The 24,525-nt window shown below is 45.5% G+C and overlaps 1 protein-coding gene across 1 annotated transcript in view; it reads left to right on the top strand.

Moving 5' to 3' along the window:
- The window catches only part of DOCK11 (dedicator of cytokinesis 11), a 292,220-nt gene that overhangs the window by 41,448 nt on the left and 226,247 nt on the right, over positions 1 to 24,525 (top strand). The window contains 5 exon segments of the mRNA XM_030208788.1: positions 13,439 to 13,555; positions 13,640 to 13,729; positions 17,665 to 17,747; positions 19,922 to 19,991; positions 22,808 to 22,903. Of these exon segments, the coding sequence (XP_030064648.1) occupies positions 13,439 to 13,555; positions 13,640 to 13,729; positions 17,665 to 17,747; positions 19,922 to 19,991; positions 22,808 to 22,903 (456 nt within the window).

The following is a 24,525-nucleotide window of genomic DNA, read 5'->3' as shown; positions in this document are numbered from 1 at the left end:
CAGCGCGCTCGCTCTCGTCAGCAGCGTGCGACTCAGCAAGGCCCCGCGGCTCCCCAGCAAAAGCAAGGGGCGAGCTTTTGACTGGCTCCAGCAGAGCATAGCCGACATCCAAGTGTCCGTGCCGGGCGACCTGCCAGTCGGAGGGAGGTTGAAAGCTTTTCACCAAAGGTGGCCTCTCATAACCTCCGATCAGTGGGTTCTGCAAATAGTCCGGCAGGGATACACCCTCAATTTGACATCAAAACCTCCAAATTGTCCACCGGGAGCTCAGTCTTACAGCTTCCAACACAAGAAGGTACTTGCAGAGGAACTCTCCGCCCTTCTCAGCGCCAATGCGGTCGAGCCCGTGCCATCCGGGCAAGAAGGGCTGGGATTCTATTCCAGGTACTTCCTTGTGGAAAAGAAAACAGGGGGGATGCGTCCCATCCTAGACCTAAGGGCCCTGAACAAATATCTCGAAAAAGAAAAGTTCAGGATGCTTTCCCTGGGCACCCTTCTCCCCATGATTCAGCAAAACGATTGGCTATGCTCTCTGGACTTGAAGGATGCCTACACACACATCCCGATACTGCCAGCTCACAGACAGTATCTGCGATTTCAGGTGGGCACACGCCACTTCCAGTACTGTGTGCTACCCTTTGGGCTCGCCTCTGCGCCCAGGGTGTTCACAAAGTGCCTAGCTGTGGTAGCAGCGGCACTCCGCAGGCTGGGGGTGCACGTGTTCCCATATCTCGACGATTGGCTGGTAAAGAACACATCAGAGGCAGGAGCCCTGCAGTCCATGCGGATGACTATTCGCCTACTGGAACTACTGGGGTTTGTGATAAATTATCCAAAGTCCCACCTTCTCCCAGCGCAGAGACTCGAATTCATAGGAGCTCTGCTGGATTCTCGGACGGCTCGCGCCTATCTCCCAGAGACGAGAGCCAACAACTTGTTGTCCCTCGTCTCGCGGGTGCGAGCGTCCCAGCAGATCACAGCTCGGCAGATGTTGAGATTGCTGGGCCACATGGCCTCCACAGTTCATGTGACTCCCATGGCCCGCCTTCACATGAGATCTGCTCAATGGACCCTGGCCTCTCAGTGGTATCAGGCCGCCGGAGGTCTAGAGGACGTGATCCACCTGTCCACGAGTTTTCTCGACTCCCTGTATTGGTGGACGATTTGCTCCAATTTGACTCTGGGACGTCCCTTCCAAATTCCTCAGCCACAAAAGTGCTGACCACGGATGCGTCCCTCCTGGGATGGGGAGCTCATGTCGATGGGCTCCACACCCAAGGAAGCTGGTCCCTCCAGGAACGCGATCTGCAGATCAATCTTCTGGAGTTACGAGCGATCTGGAACGCTCTGAAGGCTTTCAGAGATCGGCTGTCCCACCAAATTATCCAAATTCAGACAGACAACCAGGTTGCCATGTACTATGTCAACAAGCAGGGGGGCACCGGATCTCGCCCCCTGTGTCAGGAAGCCGTCAGCATGTGGCTCTGGGCTCGCCGTCAAGGCATGGTGCTCCAAGCCACATATCTGGCAGGCGTAAACAACAGTCTGGCCGACAGGTTGAGCAGGATTATGCAACCTCACGAGTGGTCGCTCAACTCCCGAGTGGTGCGCCAGGTCTTCCAAGCGTGGGGCACCCCCTTGGTAGATCTTTTCGCATCTCGAGTGAACCACAAAGTCCCTCAGTTCTGTTCCAGGCTTCAGGCCCAAGGCAGACTGGCATCGGATGCCTTCCTCCTGGATTGGGGGGAGGGCCTGCTGTATGCTTATCCTCCCATCCCTCTGGTGGGGAAGACTTTGTTGAAACTCAAGCAAGACCGAGGCACCATGATTCTGATTGCTCCCTTTTGGCCGCGTCAGATCTGGTTCCCTCTTCTTCTGGAGTTGTCCTCCGAAGAACCGTGGAGATTGGAGTGTTTTCCGACCCTCATCACACAGGACGAGGGGGCGCTTCTGCATCCCAACCTCCAGTCGCTGGCTCTTACGGCCTGGATGTTGAGGGCGTAGACTTTGCCTCTTTGGGTCTGTCGGAGGGTGTCTCCCGCATCTTGCTTGCTTCCAGGAAAGATTCCACTAAGAGGAGTTACTTCTTCCATTGGAGGAGGTTTGCCGTCTGGTGTGACAGCAAGGCCTTAGATCCTCGCTCTTGTCCTACACAGACCCTGCTTGATTACCTTCTGCACTTGTCTGAGTCTGGTCTCAAGACCAACTCCGTAAGGGTTCACCTTAGTGCGATTAGTGCATACCATTACCGTGTGGAAGGTAAGCCGATCTCAGGACAGCCTTTAGTTGTTCGCTTCATGAGAGGTTTGCTTTTGTCAAAGCCCCCTGTCAAGCCTCCTACAGTGTCATGGGATCTCAATGTCGTTCTCACCCAGCTGATGAAACCTCCTTTTGAGCCACTGAATTCCTGCCATCCGAAGTACTTGACCTGGAAGGTCATTTTCTTGGTGGCAGTTACTTCGGCTCGTAGAGTCAGTGAGCTTCAGGCCCTGGTAGCCCAGGCCCCTTACACCAAATTTCATCACAACAGAGTAGTCCTCCGCACTCACCCTAAGTTTCTGCCAAAGGTCGTGTCGGAGTTCCATCTGAACCAGTCAATTGTCTTGCCAACATTCTTTCCCCGTCCTCATTCCTGCCCTGCTGAGCGTCAGCTGCACACATTGGACTGCAAGAGAGCATTGGCCTTCTATCTGGAGCGGACACAGCCCCACAGACAGTCCGCCCAATTGTTTGTTTCTTTTGATCCCAATAGGAGGGGAGTGGCTGTAGGAAAACGCACCATATCCAATTGGCTAGCAGATTGCATTTCCTTCACTTACGCCCAGGCGGGGCTGGCTCTTGAGGGTCATGTCACGGCTCATAATGTTCGAGCCATGGCTGCGTCGGTAGCCCACTTGAAGTCAGCCTCCATTGAAGAAATTTGCAAAGCTGCGACGTGGTCATCTGTCCACACATTCACATCTCATTACTGCCTGCAGCAGGATACCCGACGCGACAGTCGGTTCGGGCAGTCAGTTCTTCAGAACCTGTTTGGGCTTTAGGATCCAACTCCACCCCCCGAGGGCCCTGTTTGTTCTGTTCCAGGCTACACTCTCAGTTAGTTGGTAAATTTTTTAGGTCAATCTCTGTTATGTCCTCGCCGTTGCGAGGCCCAATTGACCATGGTTGTTGTTTTGAGTGAGCCTGGGGGCTAGGGATACCCCATCAGTGAGAACAAGCAGCCTGCTTGTCCTCGGAGAAAGCGAATGCTACATACCTGTAGAAGGTATTCTCCGAGGACAGCAGGCTGATTGTTCTCACAAACCCGCCCGCCTCCCCTTTGGAGTTGTGTCTTCCCTTGAAGTGTATTGTCTTGCTACATACTGGACTGGCCGGCTCGAGCCGGTTTCGGGCGGGAAGACGGCCGTGCATGCGCGGTGCGCGCGGGCGCGCGAGGACTAGCAAAGGACTTTGCTAGTGAAGTTTCCGATTGGAGGGGCTGCCGTGGACGTCACCCATCAGTGAGAACAATCAGCCTGCTGTCCTCGGAGAATACCTTCTACAGGTATGTAGCATTCGCTTTATAGGATTGTGTTAAAACTCAACAACACAATGAATATTTTTTAAAAACCCAAAACAAACAAACCCATTATCTGGCTGATATTCAAAAGGGAGTTAACCATCCAGGAATGGTTCCCGACCGGTTAACTCGCTTGTATGCGACTATCCAGTCATTTTCAGTGGCGCTGAAAATGACTGGTTGGCGCTGAACTGGAAGCTGGCTATGCCAGGAGGAGGGGTGGCATTTCAGGGACGGAGTCCAGTTAGCTTCCAATATTCAGAGCTAACTGGCCTTTTTTATTACTTAAATAGGATCGCATAAATAGCCATCTTATCTTTATGTGCTAGCCCATGGCCAAATAAGTCTGAATATTGACTTAACTGGGCATGCTGTAGCCAGTTTTTAAAAAAAACAGAAATTCAATGTCAAAGCCTGCACAGGGCCCGGGATTGAATTTCCATTTTTAGCGTTAGCGGTGGACAAAAAAAAACGTAGTACACCACCGGCTGAATATCGGTTGGTTTATTTTTGATCTCTTAAGGAAAAGTAATGGAAGAACCCAACTTTGAGCCACATTGAGCCTGCAAAAAGGTGGAATAATGTGGGATACAAATGCAACAAATGAATAAATAACTTCAAATGATTCTAAATTTGAAAGAATAAATAGCAGTAGTTACCAGTGTGGCAGTGGGTCCTACAATTTTAAATATTGGTCTTATCTTTTAGACAACTAACAGTGTAGGACTCTCTTGCATAAAGATGGCATGTCTAGTTGTACCCCTATTAGAAATTTAAGACCTGCCCCTAAAGTGCCAGCTTTATCTAAGATAAGGTTAAGTACATCTGTTATAAGCCCTTCTCTGCGGTTGGGTCTAGATAGTGAAATTCCCTTCCTAAGGAGACATAGCTGTCAAGGGACGATCTGATTGTTTTTTAATTGAAGATCCTTGACGATACCGTTTTTTTCACAGGCTTAAGGGTAGATAGCATTTCTATTCTTATGGGTTTATTACTGTGCATGCTGTAGTTGTATGTTGTGGTGTTGTATAATTTATCCTGAAATGTTTTTTTTTTAATTTGGCCTATTTTTTAGATTGTTTGTTTTTAAATGTTTTAAGTGATTTTATTAATTTTTGATTTGACATATATATTTTTTATTCTCTGTATTGTTCTTTGTATCCTACCTGAGCACATCTGGAAATGCAGTTTACAAATGGTAATAGATGAATACATTAATAATCTGCATAAATATACAAATAAAATATACATTTAGAAGTTTCCGTTATGGCTAAACCTTCTGTTAGCAAGTGGCATAATCTAGACTTTCAGGAAAGCTGTTCTCCCTGTGTGTGTATGTATATGTATATATATATATATATATATATATATATTTCATTATTATTATTTTTATTGGGGGGTTTTCTTCATTTTTTGTTTAATGTGTTAATTTGTTGTGTTTCTCTCAATTTGTGGACTTGATATGTGTATGTGTATCTGAGATATGACTTAGGCCTTCCTTTTTTGTGATTACGTGGTTGTATTTTTCTTCTTTTTTTCCAAGTACTGTATTCGAAATTAAAGACAATAATAAAATATTCATCATGACCTGAAGAAAAATATTCTGAGTTGGTGCTGCTGCTGTCGATGCTCTATTAAGGTCCTCCACTATGCTCACAAACACCGATTCATTAAGTGCAGGCACGTCTTTAAATGTTTTTAAGACTCTGGAAGCCTGGAAACCTGAAAACATTTACTTCTGCTCAAGGCTGGCATAAGTGGAAGCTCAAAGTGTTATGTTGTGCAGCTCCCTTTACCTTCAAGGGCAAGATTTACTGATGTGTGCTGCTGCATTAGCCTGCACTAATGCTGATAGCATGTGTTATTAATAAATAGCTCCCAGTGCAAAAAGTGGTACCTGCAGTAAATCAAGTGCTTATATTGTTAACACATTTTAGTAAGTTTAGCCCTTAGATCCATCTAGAATATATTAAACACAGATTACAAGTCCAGCTACACAGTAGATAAATACTATCTTCAACTAAATTCAGGTGTTATAGAGTTCCACTTGTTCCTATGGAATTGGTGGCTGAATGAGGATAAATTATTTTTAGTTATTCAAACATGCCAGTTTGGTGATAGATGCATGGGCAAATGTTACAGGCCTCTCTGTTTGAATTGACACTTTGGCTGATAACATCATGAAATCAAGTCCGCAATTGTGTATTGCAGTGGGTTTTAAAAAAAAAACATGTAAAGTGTGTTTATTCAGCGGGTCTTTTACTATGGCGCGCTATCATTTTTTAGGACGCGGCTAGAGACGCCCATAGGAATGCATTGGCATCTCTAGCGTTTAGTGCATTTCTGTTTTTTAGCGCGCGCTAAAAATGCTAGCGTGCCTTAGTATAAGTCCCCCTCAGTTTTCTAGAGTTACAAAGGGATTTCAGTTATGTTTTTTAAACATAGGGAACTAAGGGCTCCTTTTACTAAGCGGCGGTAAGCCCAACGCGGGCTTACCACTCGCTATACAGGAAGTACCGCCGGGCTACTGGAGCAGCCCGGCGGTACTTCCCACCCCTAGTGCGCTGCCATTTCTGGCACTACAAAATGTATTTATTTTTGTAGCGCTGGAGTGTACCCGGCGGTAATCGGGTAGTGCCGTGCGCTGCCCGGATGCTGCCAGGTTAACACAGGAGCCCTTACCGCCACCTCAATGGGTGGTGGTAAGGACTCCCCCCCCCCCCCCCCGAAATGGCCGTGCTGCAAGTGCTTTACTTGCCACTTTGCCATTTCCTGCAGGCAGGCGAGATTTCCCTTTACCAGCTGTGGTAAAAGGGAGCCTTGGCACAAAACACGTGCCAACACCAGTGCCACCCCCCTTTGCTACAGCTTGGTAAAAGGGGCCCTAAATTCTATATATAGCACCAAAACCCTCCCACTCAGCGCTATTCTGTAAACCGCACTTAAAGTTAGGCATGGTTTATAAAATAGCGTTTATGCCCAGGAATCGCAGGTACATTTTGGTATGGCCATTTACACTAATGGAAATGTGGTGCAAATGCTGTTGACTAAATTAGGCGTGGATCCCACCTTATTCTATAATTATGCGCATAACTGAAAGGAACGCCCCCCCAATCCACCCATTTCTGTGCCCCCTTTTTTGACTCCACTCATAAAAATTTTATTCTAATTAGTGCCAATAATTGCTTGTTAAAAAGGCAATTATTGGGGCTAATTAGGTTGTTCAATTAAATTGCATGTGCAGATTGGGCGTGCAACCAAATCTGCATTTTAACACTTTTTTATAGAATTCGGAAGGAGGAATGTAATTAGTTTTATTCACCAAGCTCAATCAATAACTTGTTGGACCATACGTTTTTCTAAACTCTGAGTTGACCCCATAATGGATACGCATTTTGTGAATCATGCAAGCAGTCTTTTCACAATGGATGCAGTTGTTTCTCTTTAAGATGAATGAGTTGTTTAGACAAGTTTCTGTTATACCTCCCAGCAGTCAGAAGCTGCGGGTACTCTCTGAGTGATGTCTCCAAATGAGTTAATTTTGCACATGCCACGATAGGAATGTACCTCACTCCTGGGCCAGGACACGTAGGAGATGATCACAGTCTCTCAAATTCACAGCTAATATTTGCCTCAACACTTCCATTGTTCCAAAGAGAGCGTTCTTCTGGAGTTCATAAAGTATAAAATATACAGGCAACATATCAAGACGCACATTGTATTTAATCAGGCCGATGGCACCAAGCTCAATTGGGATAATTGTTGTATCTTTCTGCTGCATTTTTTTGGTCTCTGATTGTATTTATTGATACTTGAGGATCTTCTCTTTCTCCTCACATAGTATGGAATAGTCACTTAGTACCGACACTTCTGTTAGGACTACTTTTCTCCTTTAGCACAATGTCTGGTTGTCTTTTCATTGAACTTTTAATCTGTGGGAACAGGAATGTCCCAGGTAATCACAACTTACTCATTCTCCAAAGTTCTGTGTGATTCATGATTTCCTCTATTTTCTTGTTCGTTGATGACAGTGTTTATACCAGTGGCTTCAAAACTGTGGGTTAAGACCCCAAATAAGGTCATATCATCAGTGGACGGGAGTCACAAAAACAGTGACTGTACCCAGTAATGGCAGCCTGCAGGGGGCAGTGAACCATTGAATGTTTAGAGATTCTTCCCCTTCTCCTATGTAGGGTTCCTTTAAGACCAAGAGTTCTCAACCCAGCCTTCAGGACATACCTAGCCAGCCTGGTTTTCAGGATATCCACAATGAATAGGCATGAGATAAATATGCATGCACTACCTCCTTGGTATGCAAACCTATCATGCATATTCATTATGGGTGTCCTGAAAACCTGACTGGCTATCAGGCTTATTTTCGAAAGAGAAGGACGCCCATCTTTCGACACAAATTGGAAGATGGGCGTCCTTCTCACAGGGTCATTCAAATCGGTATAATCGAAAGCCGATTTTGGACGTCCCCAACTGCTTTCCATCGCAGAGATGGCAAAAGTTCACGGGGGCGTGTCGAAGTCGTAGTGAAGGAGGGACTTGGGCGTGCCTAACACTTGGACGTCCTCGACCCATAATGGAAAAAACAAGGACGTCCCTGACGAACACTTGGACAACTTTACCTGATCCTGTTTTTCTTAAGACCAAGCCACAAAAAGGTGCCCGAACTGACCAGTTGACCACCGGAGGGAATCGGGGATGACCTCCCCTTACTCACCCAGTGGTCACTAACCCCCTCCCACCCTCAAAAAACATGTTTCAAAATATTACTTGCCAGCTTCAGATGTCATACTTGGGTCCATCACAGCAGTATACAGGTCCCTGGAGCAGTTTTAGTGGGTGCAGTGCACTTCAGGCAGGTGGATCCAGGCCCATCCCCCCTACCTGTTACATTTGTGGAGGAAACAGCGAGCCCTCCAAAACCCACCACAAACCTACTGTACCCACATCTAGGTGCCCCCCTTTACCCGTAAGGCCTATGGTAGTGGTGTACAGTTGTGGGTAGTGGGCTCAACACACAAGGTAAGGGAGCTATGTTCCTGGGAGCAATTTCTGAAGTCCACTGCAGTGCTCCCTAGGGTGCCCAGTTGGTGTCCTGGCATGTCAGGGGGACCAGTGCACTAGAAATGCTGGCTCCTCCCATGACCAAAGGGCTTGGATTTGGTCGTTTCTGAGATGGACATCCTTGGTTTCCATTATTGCCGAAAATCAGAAACGATCAAGTCTAGGGATGACCATCTCTAAGGACAACCAAAATTTCAAGATTTGGACGTCCCTGACCATATTATCGAAACGAAAGATGGATGTCCATCTTGTTTCGATAATACGAGTTTCCCCGCCCCTCCATCGGAATGTTTTGCAAGGACGTCCTCAACAAAACTTGGACATCCCTTTCAATTATGCCCCTGCAAGTGTGTCCTGAGGACTGGGTTGAGAACCCCTGTTTTAGACTGATATTAGGGTGTGGTAGTGTACACAGAATGCCCTATTCTGACTGCTACCACCGTTGCCACCATTGCTGCTGCCAGGAGCATCCTGAGATGGAATTGTGCCCAGTGCATCTACTTCGCCGCAACCACTGGCAGGGGAGATGGTGGACGGGAGTAATTTTTGCACTCCCGGATTCCTGCTACTGCTACCTTCATGCTTTTTGAGTAAGTGGAGGGGAAAAGAAGTCAGTGAAGGAGAGGAGGTGAGTGGGGATGTGCTATTTTGTTTTCATCAGCAACTGGGGGGGTGGTCACATGAAATTTTAAGAATTAAAAGAGACCTATACAGGATGTTGGTTCTGTGCTTTGAAATTCTTTCTCTTTGATGATACATTCTCAGACAAATTATATGCAATTTTGTCATTTATTGAAAACTCAGTTTTTAGGAAATTCTGTAGTCCATAATAGAGAGATATGGACATATCTAAGAACCTAAGAACAGAAGCATCACCATACTGGGGAAAGACAGAAGGTCCATCAAGCCCAGTATCCTGTTTCCAGTAGTGGCCAATCTAGATCACAAGTACCTGGCAAGATCCCAGAAGAGTAAAACAGATTCTATGCTGTTTATTCCAGGAATAAGCAGTGGATTTTCCCAAGCCCATCTGGACTTTTAGGAGCGTCTCCAAACTTTTTAAAACCCTGCTAAGCTAACTGCTTTTACCACATTCTCTGGCAACAATTTCAAGAATTTAATTACAATTTGAATATAAAAATATTTTCTTTGATTTGCTTTAAATTTACTACTTAGTACAGTGGTTCCCAAACCTGGTCCTTCAGGCACCCCAGCAGTCAGGTTTCACGATACCCACAATGAATATTCATGAGAGAGATAGTCATGCAGTGGGGGCAGAACATACAAATCTCTCTCATGAATATTCATTGTAGGTATCCTGAAAACCTGACTTGCTGGGGTGCCTCCAGGACCAGGTTTGGGAACCACTGAGTTAGTAGTTTCACTGCATGTCCCCTAGTCCTTGTATTGCATGGTTGTATGGTTTTCAAGGGTGATGATGCGGAGGAATTGAAAGAAATCTTGGTGATCTTGGAAGATGTATTGAGTCAAATCGACAAATTAAAGAGTAGTAAATCCCCGGACCAGATGGCATACATCCAAGGGTACTCAAACAATTCAAGCATGAAATTGCTGATCTGTTGTTAGTAATATGTAACTTGTTGTTAAAATCATCCGTAGTACCTGAAGATTGGAGGGTGGCCAATGTGACACCGATTTTTAAAAGGGGTACCTTTGGTGATCCGAGAAATTACAGACCGGTAAGCCTCATGTCAATGCCAGGCCAAATATTGGGAACTATTATAAAAAATAAAATTACGGAACACATAGACAAACATGGTTTAATGGGACAGAGTCAGTATGGGTTCAGCCAAGGGAAGTCTTGCCTCACCAATTTGCATCATTTCTTTGAAGGCATGAATAAACATGTGGATAAAGGTGAGCCGGCTGATGTTGTGTATCTAGGTTTTCAGAAAGCTTTTGATAAAGTTCCTCATGAGAGACTCCTGAGAAAATTAAAGAGTCGTGGCATAGGAGGCAAGGTTCTGGTGTGGATTAAGAATTGGTTATTGGACAGAAAACAGTGGATAGGGTTAAATGGTCATTTCTCTCAATGAGGGAGGGTGAAGTGAGTGGAGTGCCACAGGGATCAGTACTGGGATCAGTGCTATTTAACATGTTTACAAATGATATGGAAATCAGAATGACTAGTGAGGTGATTAAGAGGGGCATAATCGAACGGGGTGCCCAAGTTTTCCTGAGGGTGTCCTCATAGGACGTCTTTGCGAAGGGGCAGGGAAACCTGTATTATTGAAACAAGATGGACGTCCATCTTTTGTTTCGATAATACGATCGGGGACGCCCAAATCTCAGCATTTAGGTTGTCCTTAGAGATGGTCGTCCCTGGTTTTCAGTGATAATGGAAACCGAGGACGCCCATCTCAGAAACGACCAAATCCAAGCCCTTTGGTCATGGGAGGAGCCAGCATTTGTAGTGCACTGGTTCCCCTCACATGCCAGGACACCAGCCGGGCACCCTAGGGGGCACTGCAGTGGACTTCACAAATTGCTCCCATGTGCATAGCTCCCTTAGCTTAGGTGCTGAGCCCCCCAACCCCCCCCCCAAAAAAAAACAACCCACTCCCCACAACTGTACACCACTACCATAGCCGTTAGGGATGAAGACGGGGCACCTACATGTGGGTACAGTGGGTTTGTGGTGGGTTTTGAAGGGCTCACATTTACCACCACACGTGTAACAGGTGGGGGGGGGGGGGGGAATGGGCCTGGGTCCGCCTGCCTGAAGTGCACTGCACCCACTAAAACTGCTCCAGGGACCTACATACTGCTGTCAGGGAGCTGGGTATGACATTTGAGGCTGGCAAAAATTATTTTTCAAGGTTATTTTTGAGGATGGGAGGGGGTTAGTGACCACTGGGGGAGTAAGGGGAGGTCATCCCCTATTCCCTCCGGTGGTCATCTGGTCAGTTCGGGCACCTTTTTGAGGCTTGGTCGCAAGAAAAAAATGGACCAAATAAAGTTGGCCAAGTGCTCGTCAGGGACGCCCTTCTTTTTTCCATTATCGGTCGAGGACGCCCATGTGTTAAGCACGCCCCAGTCCAGCCTTTGCTATGTTTCCGACACGCCCACATGAACTTTGGTCGTCCCCGAGACGGAAAGCAGTTGAGGGTGCCCAAAATCGAGTTTCGATTATGCCGATTTGGGCGACCCTGGGAGAAGGACGCCCATCCTGCAATTTGTGTTGAAGTATGGGCGCCTTTCTCTTTCGAAAATAAGCCTGTAAGTTTGCAGATGATACAAAACTATTCAAGGTTGTTAAAACACGTGCAGACTGTGAAATACAGGACGGCCTTAGGAAATTGGAAGACTGGGCACCCAAATTCAATATGGACAAATGCAAGGTGATGCACATTGGAAAGAATAATCCAAATCACAGTTACCAGATGCTATGGTCCACCATGGGGGTCAGCACCCAAGAAAAACTGACATATCTCGCCTCATCCATCTCATCACCAAGCAGAAGAGCCCAAACCTCTTTAGCCTTTCCTCATAAGGAAGTTATCCTGTCCCCTTTATCATTTACGTTGCCCTTTTCTAATTCCGCTGTATCTTTTTTAGAGAATTGCACACAATATTCTCAGTTTTGTCCTAACACTCTATTTGCTTTCTTTGCCACCGCTGCACACTGAGCAGAGGGTTTCAATGCATCATCAGTGATGACGCCTAAATCCTTTTCTTGGGCAGTGACCCCCAATGTGGAACCTTGCATCATGTAATTATAGTTTGGGCTACTGTTCTCAAGGTTTGGGTTAGAAGTTATGATTCTATGTTTAGATAGTGGCCGATATTCAGACCAGCTAACACCCACGGTCAGCCCGGATTTTCAATGCCGGGCCATTTCCGGTGACCCGAACTGAACATCTGGTTTATTTTTGGCCAGTTTAAAATATTCGGCTATAGCCAGTTATCTTATAGCCGCTAACCAGAAATATTCAGCAGGGGATAGCCGGCTATCCCCACCGAATATTGCCAGATAGCCGGTTAAATGCCATTTAACTGGTCAGGTGCCGTTCTCTGGCCGGTTAAATTGTTTCGAATATCGGGGGGATAGTGTTTAATTGGATAAACAGTGAGCCTATATTCAAAAGGGTTTAACTGGGCAGGAGAGGCTAATACTTAAGCGGGTAGTTCTGCTGAATATTGCCTCTGACCGCTCAGCACTGTCCGGTTAATACCAGGGTGGTCTTGGGGGGTGGAGCTTGGGCAGAGCTGGCACTTAACCGGTTAGTGGTGATATTACTACTACTACTACTACTACTTAGCATTTCTATAGCGCTGCCAGGGTTACGCAGCGCTGTACAAGTTTAACATGGGGAAGGACCGTCCCTGCTCAAAAGAGCTTACAATCTAAAGGTTCAGTCCGCTGCAGTAAAAGAGGGCCTCAGTGTGCGTCAAAAACACGTGCTGATGCACGAGCAGGCCCCCTTTTACTGCAGCTTAGTAAAAGTGGCCCTGTGACACTTATGCGGCCTGTTCTGGTCACCCTGCTGTCACTATCGTTAAGTGTACATTCTTACTGTAGACTGCCTTGAGTGAATTCCTTCAAAAAGGCTGTAAATAAATCCTAATAAATAAATAAACTGATGCATAAATATGCATGCTCTGTTCTAGAATTGCCCTTAACGGTTTTTAGAAGCCCTTAAACTCAGAGGGCCGCTGTTCTACTACACGAACCCTCAAATGGTTCTGAACATAAATAAACTAAATTTCAGTGCCTGGTCACATAACTGTTTATTTTGTAGAAAACGTTGTCTATTCTCTTTTTCTTTAATACTTTCATAGGAAAAAACGAGAGTCGTTGAACCACTGGACTACGAGAATGTTGTCTCTCAAAGGAAAGCCCAGATTTACAGTGATCCCTTCAGAGACCTGCTCTTGTTTCCAATGGATGATGTGTCCGTGAGTGCCTTTTTTATTAACTTAATGATTGCTGTTGCGTGTTCATTTAAAATAAAAGCTTTATACTTGATATTTTGTTTCCAGATTTCAACAATAGACCGTCATTTGAGGACTGTCCAGTCCACAGTACCTGAGGATGCTGGAAAGAAGGCTCAAAGTCTGTTTGTGAAAGAGGTAAGGAAGGATTCTGCATGAATACAGATACAATTTAGTAGCTGCAGTCTATTGAGAATTCAGTGGAGAGGATCCCTTCCCCTCATCGCCCTAACCTGACACCGGGTCTAGTCTTCTTTCTACCCTCCTGGCTTTCCTTTCTAGCTGTAGCATGGGTGTAGTTGGGGGGGGGGGGGGACGAGGAGGGGCAATGACCCCCCCCAAATGAGCTGCAGCAGCAGTGCATCTGTCTTTCTCTCCCACTGCCACCACAGCACCGTAGTCTTCCAGTTCTTTCTCTCCTTACAGCACCGCGGCACCCGGTATCGTTCCCCCCCCCCCCCGAGTCCTCCAATTCCCCAAGCCACCAGCAGCGTCAGCGAGAAAGCAGTATGCACGCTGTTTTAGACCTGCCCCTGGAAGCTTTTCTTTCTCCTTCAACTTCATGTTCCCATGTAGGCTACCTTCATATTCAGTGTTTTAGGCTTGTGTGTGTGTTTTGAATAACTATAATGATTATGTATAAGATGTATGTATGCAAATGAATATGCTAATGTGCCATGCCCCACCCTTTGCCCCCCCCCCCAAATGAAACTGTCAAACTACGCCCTTGTAGCTGTAGGTGTCCTTGTCCCACCTCCCTTCCTGTCCCATGGAGAGTTTTAGTTTGAAAAATCTCTTGCAGGCCCATGGGATTTTGAAATTTGTGTTCATTCTCTCTCTCTTTCTCTCTCTCTCTCTCTCTTTCTCGGTGTTTGACATAGTTAGATAGAGTCTTGAGTGTGATGAGTAGTGGTCCTTTGGAACAGGGGCGTATCTGGACTCTGGCGGTAGGGGGGGCCAGAGCCAGAGGGAGGGGGCATATTTTAGCCCCCCCCCCCCCGGCGCCACCGATCCCCCCCCCCGCCACTGCCAGACCCCCCCTCGCCACCAATGACACTCTCCACCCCCTCCCGCCGCCGCCGCCAACCTTCCCCCGCTGCTGTCACTTACCTTTGCTGGCAGGGGACCCCAACCCCCCACCAGCCGAGGTCCTCTCTTCCATGCAGGCTGCAAGTTGCAATGCTTCCTGTTCTTCTGAGTCTGACGTCCTGCACGTACAACGCGCAGGACGTCAGACTGAGTTCCAAATTCTGAGTCTGACGTCCTGCAAGTTGTACGTGCAGGACGTCAGACTCAGAAGAACAGGAAGCGTTGCAACTTGCATCCTGCACGGAAGAGAGGACTTCGGCTGGCGGGGGCTTGGGGTCCCCCGCCAGCAAAGATTGGCGACGGGTTGGTGGCGGGCGTGCGGGAGGGAGGGGGAGGTGGAGAGGGTCGATGGTAGGGGGGTCCAGGGCGAAATCTGCGGGGGCCCAGGCCCCTGTGGCCCCATGCAGATACGCCCCTGCTTTGGAAGAAGGTGCACAACCTAGACCTGTGTGCGCACCCAATCCAACATTGCTCCAGCTACCTGTGCAACCCTGATCTACATGCAGACCCCACAACGCCCCCCCCCCCCCACATTTATACACACAAACCTAACCTACATATACATCCAACTACACACTGACCCACCCACATTCACAAGCCCAACATATGTTCACATCCCATTTGACAATGTACCACTTATATGTGCAATCCTGACTTGCAGCAAACAGTGGAGTGTGCATTCACACTTTCCCAACTTAAAAGGTAGTGTTGTAAATCACTGGAAATAATTGAAACAGCATTTACTTGGATCTACCCAAGAAGGCCATCATGGATGCAGTTACTGCAAAAACACAACAGCCTGGCTGATTTGGGGGTATGTGAGGTGGGAAGAGGTCACCCCCTCCCTTGAACACTCTTCATGCGGCTATTCAAGCTCTTGACTTTTTCTTATAAGATCATATATGAGTTGGTGCCAAATATCTGAGTAAATCGATTCAGTGATATGTCTGATCCAGGGCTCCAAGATTGCAGAATGACCATTGACTGAGAATCTCATCTTGTGAGACCTGCAGGCTGGCAGCTATTCAATCTCCTACTGTACCTAGTGCCACTTTGCTTTATGGAACCAACAACTTGCCCAGTTATGTAGAAGGTTCTTGTCTTTCCTTTTCTAGAAAACCTATAATGTAATTATATCAAAAGTTTGTTTCTAATCAATGAGTTGTGTTTCAGTTCAGGAGTAAGTGACTACCATAGTTTAAAAAAATCATTCTCTCTCTGATTTTATGTTATTATCTGTTATGTATTGTTCAGATGTGAATATTTTTTCATGTGTGTTATCTGCCTTGGGCCTTACTGGTTAAGTGGACTATAATTGCTGGTGTTAAATTAAATTGTACATGTACATCCTATTGTAAAGACATTGCAAACTGGGGATAGATTTTGGGGAGAGAGAACCCACAGAGCCTCTGGGGATTTCCACCATCATAAGCTAATGCGTTTATATATACACGTATTTTTTGAAAGCTTGTGGCGGCAACTTTTACAAAAACTGTGTCTGCAGGTACATTTTATATACTGACCTTACAACAATTTTCAAAAGGAAAAACTTCCCTATGAAAATTGATTTGGGAAACGCGAGCACACAGATCTACATGTGCTGTCTATGAGGGTACTTTTTCCGTGAAAACTTACGTTCATATATTTCGAAATTAAACAGTGTCCAAATCTGGTCCAACGAGATTTAACTGGACATTAATTGAAGCATCATTACTTCTCAATTCTTGTAATTTAATGATGATAATTTGGAATCATTTATGTTATTTATCATCAAATAAAGGGGTATTTTTACTACGCTGTGCTAGAAGGTGGTCTGTGCTGTAACTAATGCATGGGTTTCCACATGCGCTGAGGCCCCTTTTAGTGCGGCTGTAAAATGGTCAGTTTTTCATTTCTTTATATTATGATCACGAGCTAATTTCCTAATTAGCGCATGGCCATTAGCACACGAGCCCATACTGATACTTATTTACTAGGTGGTAAGGGCTTCCACGCTAACCGTGTGCTAATCGGTTGATATGTGGCAGTTTAGCTGTGCTAACCAATTAGTGCTGGGCATGCCTACTCTCCACCTCCCAAAAATGCAAATATTTTTTAGCGTGTGAGAAGCGTGTGCAGATGCCAAAACTACTGCTGGATGCCTGAGTGTGTCCTGTGGTAGTGAATTTTCCTGCACGATAAGCATGCATTAGTGCTTATCGCTGCTTAGTAAAAGGACCTGAAAATTTGCACAGAGTAGAAAAAAAATTCTGTTAGTTACATGCATGGAATTGTGACCTACAAAAGAGTCCAGTTTTCCTCAGGACAAATATAGCTTCCAAAGCATAGTCAAAATTTATTTTAAAGAGCCGAATATCTCTGTGGGTAATAATTAATAAGCAATGATTCTAATGATCCCTAGATATATTAATTGGACAATTTAGTTGAAAATCAGTTCATGCTGTGTTGCTTGTCTGCCTAATTTGAGCAGCTTTTAAATTCACTCTTGTTTTTAGAGTAGAGTGCCATTCCAGAGAAAGAAGCTGCGGGGAGGGGGAGGTGTCCTATCTTCTCCTTCATTCCCTTTCTCTGTACTATACTTTGTAATCCTACTACTATGTAAGCCGCATTGAACCTGCTATGAGTGGGAAAGTGCAGGGTACAAATGTAACAAATAAATAAAAAATAAATAGTACATTCCCAGCAGAGGCCTACTATGGCCCCAGGAGATCTTGACATTCCACTGGGGTTCACAATCTAAGCAACAGGCAGCTACTGTGAGAAGAAAAGCTGCTGTGATTAAGGAACCAATTTGTTGAATAATTACCACAAGAAGGGGTGGTGTTCTCCTGAGGATAGGCCTGTCTAATTCTGGCTCAGAGCCAGCATCGGGACTGCACTGCCTCTCTGCAGCCCAGCAGCCTCTGATTTCACTAACTGGGGTTTTCGGGACTTGAGTTTTGGTTTTCTGTGATGATCAATGACACTTTCAATTCTCTTTGTAGTGCATTAAGTTCTACAGCTCTGAGTGGAAAGTGGTAAACTATAAATATGAGGATTATTCTGGAGACTTTCGGATCTTGCCTTGGTGAGTGACCTGCTGCAGAAATGTTGCATTTGGTCTGTGTTTGTCCACTTGGCTGTAGGTAAAATACTGAAGGCAGAACTGACAGATATTCATCTTCTGCTAAATGCTACATAATGCCAGGGGGATACAACATTTAGTTTCTTCCTTTTTTTTTAATTTGTTTTTTTTTTTGTTGACAGTGCACTAATTTTTGTCTGCTGTGCAACATGTTAGTGCTTTCTAAATCATGTTAGCACTCACTGAATGCTAGTTAGCATGCACTAAAGATATTTAGCATGTGCAAAAATAAAGAAATGGTACAAAATGTGGAGGAGTAGCCTACTAGTTAGTGTAGTGGACTTTGATCCTAGGGAACTGGATTCGATTCCCACTGCCTTTCCTTGTGACTCTGGACAACTCACTTAGGGGCTCTTTTACTAAGTCGCGTGGAGGGGCATAATTGAACGGGGCCGGCCATCTATATGGGTGGCCATCTTCAAGGCTGGCCCCGTAAAGTGGCGTCCCGAGCGTATTATCGAAACAAGATGGCAGGCCATCTTTTGTTTCGATAATATGGTCGGAGCCGGCCAAATCTCAACATTTAGGCCGGCTTTAGAGATGGCTGGCATTGGTTTTCAGCGATAATGGAAATTAATGGCGGCCATCTCAAACCCGGCCAAATCCAAGGAGCCAGCATTTGTATTGCACTGGTCCCCCTCACATGCCAGGACACCAACCGGGCACCCTAGAGGGCACTGCAATGGATTTCAAAAATAGCTCCCAGGTGCATACCTCCCTTACCTTGTGTGTTGAGCCCCCCAAATCCCCCCCAAAACCCACTCCCCACAACTGTACACCACTACCATAGCCCTTAGGAGTGAAGGGGGGCACCTATATGTGGGTACAGTGGGTTTTGTTTGGGGGGGGGGAGGCTCCCATTTACCACCACAAGTGTAACAGGTAGGGGGGGATGGGCCTTGGTCCACCTGCCTGAAGTACACTGCACCCACTAAAAACTGCTCCAGGGACCTGCATACTGCTGTCATGGAGCTAGGTATGACATTTGAGGCTGGCAAAAAAATGAATTTTAATTTTTTTTGGTTGGGAGGGGGTTGGTGACCACTGGGGGAGTAAAGGGAGGTCATCCCCGATTCCCTCCGGTGGTCATCTGGTCATTTGGGGCACTTTTTGGAGGCTTGGTCCTAAAAATAAATGGACCAAGTGAAACCGGCCAAGTGCTCATCTGAGCCGGCCTTCTTTTTTCCATTATCGGCCGAAGCCTGCCATCTCATAACCACGCCCCCGTCCTTCCTTCCATACCCTGCTGAAACGCCCCCTTTAACTTTTGCTGACCCTGCGACGGAAAGCAGTTGAAGCCGGTCAAAATCGGCTTTCGATTATACCGAGATGGCCGGCCATCTCCCGATTTGTGTCGAAAGATGGCCGGCCTTCTCGTTCAAAAATAAGCAGGATAGGCACCTACGTGCGCCCAGCCCGTACCAATTCGGAACCACTGCCCGGCTACCGCGTGGCCCGGGCGGTAATTTCATTTTTACGCACGCCGGAAAAGTTCTTTCGCGTGGCGCTAACCATGTGGCAATCGGCTTTGTACGCACTATGACGATTACCGCCCGGTTAATGCATGAGACCTTACTGCTAAGTCAGTAGGTAGCGGTAAGGTCTCAGGCCCAAAATGGATGTGCCAATTTTCATTTTGCCGCACGTCCAGTTTCAGCCCCCCCCCCCCCCCCAAAAGGCCTTTTTTGCAAGTGCACTGAAAAATGAACCTGCGCACGTCCAATACATGCGTCTACACCAGCGCAGGCCACTTTTTGCCACACCTTAGTAAAAGGACCCCTTAACCCTCCATTGCCCCAGGTACAAATAAGTACCTGTATATACTATGTAAAACGCTTTGAATGTAGTTGCAAAAACCACAGAAAGGCAGTATATCAAGTCCCTTTCTCTGTCCTTTTTGATTGAAAATGAAACAAAAATGTTTTATCTGTATTATAGGATAGGGCATCTATAATGTTCACAAGCCTCACAATGTGTATCATAGCAGTATTTTCGTCTGTGAAGGAGCAGTGAAGGTCTTGTAAATTTTTCATGGAGCTAAATATTAAGTCTGAATGGAAACAGGATGAATTCTGGCAGGTCACTTTTAATTTTCTGCTTTTATTATACTTTTTCAGTAAATCACTTAGACCAGACAAAATCCCCAATCACGTATTTGAAATTGATGAAGATTGTGATAAAGATGAGGTAAGGAAGAGGAGGAGGAGGAGGAGGAGGAGGGGTCGTGTTTAGTAGATACTATGAATTAGGGTCATTGCTAATGACCAGAAATGTAGAACCACATGGGTGCTTTAGGGGATCTTTTACTAAAGGTTTGCTTGAGTTATCTGCAGCAGGTCCCATTTTATTCATATGGGCCCTGTTGCAGATAACTGAAGCTAATCTTTAGTAAAAGACCCCCTTAGTGTTTTGACTCATGAACTAGAGCAAGAAGGGATCGCCTTTGCTTGAACTCTGCTGAGCGATCAAGTATATTTCAATGGTATTGAGCGGGACAATACATTCCCCCCCCCACCCCACGATATTCAATGCCAGGTCGTATGCGGTGACCAGCATTGAATATCCAGTTTTATTTTTGTCCACTGTAGAGAAGGGCGACGAAAATGATAAAGAGGATGGGACAACTTCTCTATGAGGAAAGGCTAAAGCGGCTAGGGCTCTTCAGCTTGGAGAAAAGGCGGCTGAGGGGAGATATGATCGAGGTCTATAAAATAATGAGTGGAGTGGAACGGGTAGATGTGAAGCGTCTGTTTATGCTTTCCAAAAATACTAGGACTAGGGGGCATGCGATGAGGCTACAATGTAGTAAATTTAAAATGAATCGGAGAAAATGTTTCTTCACTCAACGTGTAATTAAACTCTGGAATTTGTTGTCAGAGAATGCGGTAGAGGCGGTTAGCTTAGCGGAGTTTAAAAAAGGTTTGGACAGCTTCCTAAAGAAAAAGACCATAGACCATTATTAAATGGATTTGGGGAAAATCCACTATTTCTGGGATAAGCAATATAGAATGTTTTGTACATCTTTAGGATCTTGCCAGGTATTTGTGACCTGGATTGGCCACTGTTGGAAACAGGATGCTGGGCTTGATGGACCTTTGGTCTTTCCCAGTATGGCAATACTTATGGACTTATTCAACTTGTCATCTTCAAAGGAGTACGTTTCGTGGCTTCTTTGATACCACAACTTTTTTGACTCTTGACGCAGGCACTGTGCGCTGAAACACCGCCCGTGCCGGGTCATTTTGGAAATAATTGATTTCTAAGTTACATGATTAAAGAAATTACGTCCTGATTTTGAAGGCCCCTGGTGCTTCTTTTTGCTTTAGTGTAATGTCAGGTGTATAATTTCTTTTTTTCAGTAAGTCATGCAGGTTGGTGAACTCCTTAAAATCATCTGTGTCACAGTATCTGGTTTGATAACTTGTGTTAGTTTGTGCTTCAGAGAAAATCCTTATTCTTTTTGTCTAATTTCTCTCATTTGCCAATGTGCAAGTTAATTTTTAAAAATGCTAAACCTTTATTTATTGTAGTGTGGTCAATCTCATTATTTCAGTTCTTGGTCCAGATGGGGATCTGCCCCCCTACCAATGCTGTTATTCAATGTCGGGTCGTATCCGGTGACCAGCATTGAATATTCGGTTTTATTTTTGTCCACTGCAACTTAACTGGTTAAGTCAATATTCAGCACTAACCGGTTAAGTGCTTAACGGTTAAAGATAGGCCTGCTATTTCTGCAGCCCTAGAGAATGACACGGGGACGGGTACCTGCAGTAACTGTGGGGATGGGGACAGATCCCACGGGGTGGTCACAGAGCCTGTGAGGATGGGGACAAGCTAATACTAATCAGCTGATTGTAATATATTTGCATACAAGTCTCGTGAGCTGCTACCACAAACAGTAAAAACCACACAAGACCCCTTTGTGCATTACCATTGAATAATGTGCATGCTAAACTGGATTGAACCGGTCAAAATTGGACCTTACTAGCACAGTGAGCTTTGTGCATTGGGCCTTAGTAAGAGTCCCTCTGTGGGGGTCAAGAGACACACCTTTAAGTGTTTGGCTCTGAATTCTGTAAGATACATGTTCCAGTTTGGGGAAACAAAAACGGGAGAAACTCCTATGATGTATCGTATCCAATGTCACAGAAAGGAGAGTAGAGGATGACACACTCACTTCCAGCCAAAGGGTAGATCTCTAATCAGTCTTTATCAAGTAAAACACCAGGAATAAGACCCGACATGGGGCAGGCTGGATGGTCTGCCAAAACACGGCCCCGTGTTGGGTCTTATTCCTGGTGGTTTACTCAATAAAGACTGATTAGAGATCTACCCTTTGGCTGGAAGTCATAGTATCATCCCTTACTCTCCAGTTTAGGGAAAATCACAATCCTTGAGTTCCTCAGTTATAATTAATCCAGGGTTCTCCATTTTCCTTTTGATAACTAAAATTGGATTATTAACTTGAGATGTACTGACTTGAACTTCTAGTTTATCAAGCTGCTCTTTTAACATTTTCAATCCTTTTTTTCTGTGGAATATTTTTTTTCTCTTCTGGGGTTTGGTCAGAAATGAAACCATCAGTCCAAAAACAGGTATAAAATATCATTATTCTGGAAGCAACGTAACTTGCTGTTTTTTCCTGACTTTCCTCTGTCCTCAAATCATGCCCTGCATGTTAAATTGAGAATACCTAGCAATTTTGGTTGTATTCGTTGCCATTAAGTGCTCAGCTGGCACAGATCCATCATTTGCTATACTTTGGGTTGTTGGTTTTTTTTTTGTTCTTAAAGGAAGATGACTCAAAATGAGGGACATTTAATTCTGAGAACTGTATGGACATTTAATGAGCAGGGGGGGGGGGGGGACTTCTCTTACTGCTAGAAATGTTTTACCTCTCAAGCTGAGCTGACTAGAAAATAAATCTTCCTTATTTCCTAATGCACTGTAAGACTGGTATGTGTATCAGTAACTGCTAACACAGTAGATATAATTTGTTGCAGGATTCATCGTCATTATGCTCTCAGAAAGGAGGAGTAATACGGCAAGGCTGGCTCTACAAAGCCAATGTGAACAGCACAATCACCGTCACCATGAAGGTAAGGCCTAGCATTTATATTTCCTCCACCGACTTTTCAAACCCTCCTCAGAAAGACCCATTCTGGGTGATGTGAAACCACAAGGAAACTTGTTTGCATATGTATTCTAGAGAATAGCCAATGGCAGAACTACTTTGAGGGGGACTTGATGATATCACTGCACAGACGTTCAGAACTTAGATGGAAAAGTCCTGCAGCTGGAGCAGTAAAACATATATCTACATATATAATAGTGATAGGGGGCCTTGGTCTGTCTGTCTGCTGGTAGGCAGTGTGTTCATGGGTCAGCATGAATGCACACACTGTCCCTGTCTTGACAGGGGTTATGCGGAAGTTAAACAGTATGCCTCTACACAATGCTTCTATCATCTGCCTCTCACCATGTAACTGGCCCTATGGAGGGGTCCCAGCAAGCAGCCAGGCCCCACTGAAGTTCTCCTCATCTCTGCATTCACCTGCCATCTCTTTTTAGAGGCTGTGAGACAGCAGGGAAGTCATTGCACACTGTCCCTGGCTGATGTTGGATATTCCTCACAGCTCCTGAGGAGCCCATGGGATCTGATTAGCTTCTACGGTAAAGGGAGTAGAGGGTGCACCATCGTAGACCCGAGAGAAGAGTAGCTGCTGCTGCTGCTGCTCTCTACCAGGCTGATTTACAGGGTATGTGACAGAGAAAGAGAGAGAGAGAAGAGTAGTGGGGACAAGGTAGGAAAAAGGTTGAGGGACAGAAGCAGGAACTGGTGGGGACAGGATAGGAGGTTGAGAGAGAGAGAGAGAGAGAGTGATTGGCAGGGAGAAGGAATAGGGTGATGGAGAGTGACTAGTAGGGAGAGAGAGAGCGTGCCAGGTGGGGACAGAAGGGAGAGAGAGTCCTGAGTTCATGTTTGGAATGGGGCTGGGTGGATGGGGGGTCAAATGTTCTGAGGTGTGTTGACTTAGCAGAGGCAAGAGGAGTCAGTAGACACTTCTGGTGAATTTTACTGGGTGTCAGCTACTACAGAGAATAAGAGAGAGAAAAAAAATGAAATATAAGTTTATTTTAAACAGTTTTCAATAAAATAATGTGATTATCACTGTGATCCAGTTGAATAGGTGGAAATAAAGGTCAACCTTGTTCCCCTACCGGACTTGGCGAACGCCTTTAAGGTACTGTGTAAGCCACATTGAGCCTGCAAATAGGTGGGAAAATGTGGGATACAAATGTAACAAATAAACCAACATTTTTTAATGATATTATGATCTTTATAACCTTTGAGTCAAAGGTTGGGTTACATTATTAATTCTGTTCTAGTATGGTTGGCAGCTAGTCAACTTAGGAATTATATACTGCCTTTCTGTGGTTTTTCCAACTACATTCAAAGCTGTTTACTTATTATATACAGGTACTTATTTGTACCCAGGACAATGGCGGGTTAAGTGACTGACCCAGAGTTGCAAGGAGCTGCAATAGGAGTCAAACCCAGTTCCCCAGGATCAGAGTCTGCTGCACTAACCACTAGGCTACTCCTTCACTCAACTTGCCCTTGATCTCTGAAAAACAGAGACACTGATGGTCTTTTATTGGAATGTTAAATTCTAATAAAAGTCAGCAGTAATACTCTGATGCAAAAAAAGTAATCTAA

The sequence above is a fragment of the Microcaecilia unicolor genome, chromosome 7 (assembly GCF_901765095.1).
Source record: "Microcaecilia unicolor chromosome 7, aMicUni1.1, whole genome shotgun sequence".
Lineage (NCBI taxonomy): Eukaryota > Metazoa > Chordata > Amphibia > Gymnophiona > Siphonopidae > Microcaecilia > Microcaecilia unicolor.
This window is presented reverse-complemented; position numbering and strand designations above follow the sequence as displayed.